This window comes from Rhincodon typus, unplaced genomic scaffold (genome assembly GCF_021869965.1).
Source record: "Rhincodon typus isolate 14 unplaced genomic scaffold, sRhiTyp1.1 hic_rhity00000101, whole genome shotgun sequence".
Taxonomy (NCBI): Eukaryota; Metazoa; Chordata; class Chondrichthyes; order Orectolobiformes; family Rhincodontidae; genus Rhincodon; species Rhincodon typus.
Window position 1 is genome coordinate 83,175 of NW_025965739.1, and position 477 is coordinate 83,651.

At 44.9% G+C, this 477-nt stretch overlaps 1 protein-coding gene across 1 annotated transcript in view; it reads right to left on the reverse strand.

Annotated features, from left to right (window-relative positions):
* Positions 1–377, reverse strand: part of LOC125488270 (probable G-protein coupled receptor 139) — a gene marked incomplete at its 3' end in the record, with an annotated part of 4,416 nt that extends 4,039 nt beyond the window's left edge. Inside the window, exon 1 of the mRNA XM_048621197.1 lies at positions 96–377. Within this exon, the coding sequence (XP_048477154.1) occupies positions 96–377 (282 nt within the window). The remainder of the gene's footprint in view (positions 1–95) is intronic.
* Positions 378–477: the final 100 nt, after the last annotated feature.

Here is a 477-nt window from a genome sequence, read left to right on the forward strand (position 1 = left end):
CAGACACGAGAGTCATAAACATCGATTGTTGCATCACAAAACCAGGGAGTGTTCCACAGCCGATAGCGAGCTGTGAGCATAAAATACCATAAAATGTTCTTTAAACAGCTCAGCACAGTCACTGTTCCCAGAACCACAGCCGCCGTTTTCTCACTGCAATATTTATTTTTCAGCTTCTGGCAACAAATGGCCACAAATCGATCAAAGGTGAAAGTGACGGTGAACCAGACAGAACAGTCAGTGGCTGCATAAAGCAGGACGGCGTGGATATTACACACGGGGATGGACACCAGGAAATAAAACTGTTCCTTATAAACAATGGGAATGTGTCTCAATATCAGGTCGAGGATAATGACCAGTAGATCCGCCACTGCCATGGCCCCCAGGTAACGTCTGACACATGGAGACAATCCACAATCTTTATAAAGCAGGATGTAGATCGTCACTCCGTTAACTGTGAGGAAGGAAAACAAATAA